The sequence below is a fragment of the Rattus rattus genome, chromosome 1 (assembly GCF_011064425.1).
Source record: "Rattus rattus isolate New Zealand chromosome 1, Rrattus_CSIRO_v1, whole genome shotgun sequence".
Classification (NCBI taxonomy): Eukaryota; Metazoa; Chordata; class Mammalia; order Rodentia; family Muridae; genus Rattus; species Rattus rattus.
In genome coordinates, this window is record NC_046154.1 from 262046902 (window position 1) to 262049006 (window position 2105).

Here is a 2105-nt window from a genome sequence, read left to right on the forward strand (position 1 = left end):
AGAGTCAACAGGCCTTTCCTGAACACTTAGGTACTGGTCACTGTTGGGGCAATGTGGAGACCTCCGTCTCAAGGGCAGGGCAGTAAGAAGACCTGGCGGCAGCAGTGTGTTGGGCGTGGTAGGGGGCTGGGGATATGTGTGTGTTGACTGTGCTTGCGTGTGGCATCCTTCAGGAGGGATGAAACAGCGGGGTTCACCATGGAGGCCAAACTGCTGGCCTGTGAGCGGATCCACAGTCAAGCCGCCTTGGGAAATGACATTAGGCAAGAGTGGGCCCTGTGTGTGGATAGGGGAACCAGGAATTTGCTCAGTCCTGAGATGAGGGCTTAGACTAGCAGCTGTGAGAGCATGCTAACAACCAGGCATGCTGAGAGGGAATCTGGAACTTTGAATCTGGATTTGGAAGCTGATAGTGAGCAGAGGTTCCAGCGCTTCTGTTAGAAGTCGAAGGGTGGTAAATAAATTAGAAGAGGTTGGGGTATCAGTGGGGTTAGAGTGGGCACTTCAATATAAGGCCCAGACTCCTACCCAATCCCACAGCCATTACCATAGGTTGAGTCACTAGTTCCCGCCCACCATGGGGTGGGAGGAAGGGGGTTGAGGGTGAGGAGGAGGGCTGCTGGGAACCTTTATCCTCTGGACCCTGGGCGGTCAGATCTGTGCTCCACCCCCACCCCTGGTAGCCGAGTTCTCTCTGCAAAGAGAGTTCCGCTTTCCACGAAAGTTCCTCATCTCTGCGCCACAATCCCCTAGCCTCGCAACCGAGCCTCAGCATTCGGAGCCCCTCCCTCCGGTCGAGCCATGGCGTGGGCGCTGATCCTGGCCCTCTGCAACGGGGTGTTGGCCCCCACGAGCGCGCTGGACGCCATGGGCCCCCACGCAGCAGTCCGCCTGTCCGAACTGCTGACCCCGGAGGAGTGCAGCCACTTCCGATCTCTTCTCGAGGCGCCCGAGCCCGACGTGGACGAGGAGCTGGCCCGGCTATCTGAGGACCGGCTGGCGACGCCCGAGCCATCCATACTCGAGCTCGGGGCGCAGGACTTGGTGGAACAACGGCGGCGGGCCGCAGCGGAGCTGGCCCGGCTGTCTAAGGTCCCGCTGGCGACGCCCGAACCGCCCACGCCCTCGCTCACTGATGAGCCGCAGCTCACTGTACGCGCCGCAGCCGTACAGCCTTCGAAGGAGACGAAGGTCGCGCTCGAGTCCAAGGAGGTTTCCGACGGCTGCCGCGAGGCGCTGGCGACTTGGTTGGCTGCCCAGGCCCCGGCCCTGTCGTGGGACCGCGTGGCCCGAGCCCTACGGCGCAGCGGCCGCCCTGATGTGGCGCGGGAGCTGGCCAAGAACCTCCATCAGCAAGCGACGTTGAAGCTGCGGAGGTCGGGCGCGAGTTTCCTGCAGCAGCTTAGGGCTCCAGCCCCCGCCCCGGGCCCCGCCCCGGGCCCCGCCCCCGCCTCCGGCCCCGCCCCAATCATGGCCCCCTGCCCTGGCCCCGCCCCCGCCCCTGCCCCCGCCCCCAGCCCCTCCACGGCTCCGCGCGCTCGGCGTGCCGCGGCCCCTACGCCCGCCTGGGACCAGCTGGAACTGATCGTGGAGCGCCTGCCGCAGCCTCCGTACACGCGCAGCCCCTCAGCCTGGGCCGGGCCGCTGGCGCTCGGCCTCTTCGCCGGCTTCCTGGGCGCGCTGTGCTCCGGGGCGCTGATCACCTTGCTAACGCGGTGGATCACCGGCGACGACCGCGACGGCGACCCTGCGTGGTCTCGTGCCCGAGGCCGGGCTGCCTTCTCACCGCCCAGACCGGCTCGGTCGCCCTGCAGCTGGGAAGCGGAGCCGCTCCTGCCTCGGGCCTGGGCGCAGCAGCGAACCTCGCCCCTCTGCCCGCCGCTGTGAACGGTCGGCAGCGAACGGCTATAAAGTTTCCTAACGCGGCGGAGGGCGCGGTCTGTGGCTGCTTGGTTGGAAGTGGGGGCGCGGGAGCCGACTAGGGGTCCCCAGCGTTGCCCAGCGCCCGCGTGCTTGGCTTCTGGATGCTCTCGTCTGTACGCTGCGTGCTGGGAAACTGTTGCTTCTTAGGGGTGCAGTCGGCCTCTTGAACCAGAGCTGTGAGA

The 2105-nt window shown here is 65.8% G+C and overlaps 1 protein-coding gene across 1 annotated transcript; it reads left to right on the top strand.

Annotated features, from left to right (window-relative positions):
• Window positions 1-801: 801 nt before the first annotated feature.
• Window positions 802-1887, top strand: LOC116890212 (transmembrane and death domain protein 1-like). Its single transcript, XM_032890952.1, has one exon. The coding sequence runs from the start codon at window positions 802-804 to the stop codon at window positions 1885-1887; it is 1086 nt and encodes a 361-aa protein (XP_032746843.1).
• The last annotated feature ends 218 nt before the right edge of the window (window positions 1888-2105 follow it).

Coding starts and splice junctions, on each gene's coding strand:
- LOC116890212 (XM_032890952.1), top strand. CDS start 802: ATGGCGTGGGCGCTGATCCTGGCCCTCTGCAACGGGGTGTTGGCCCCC.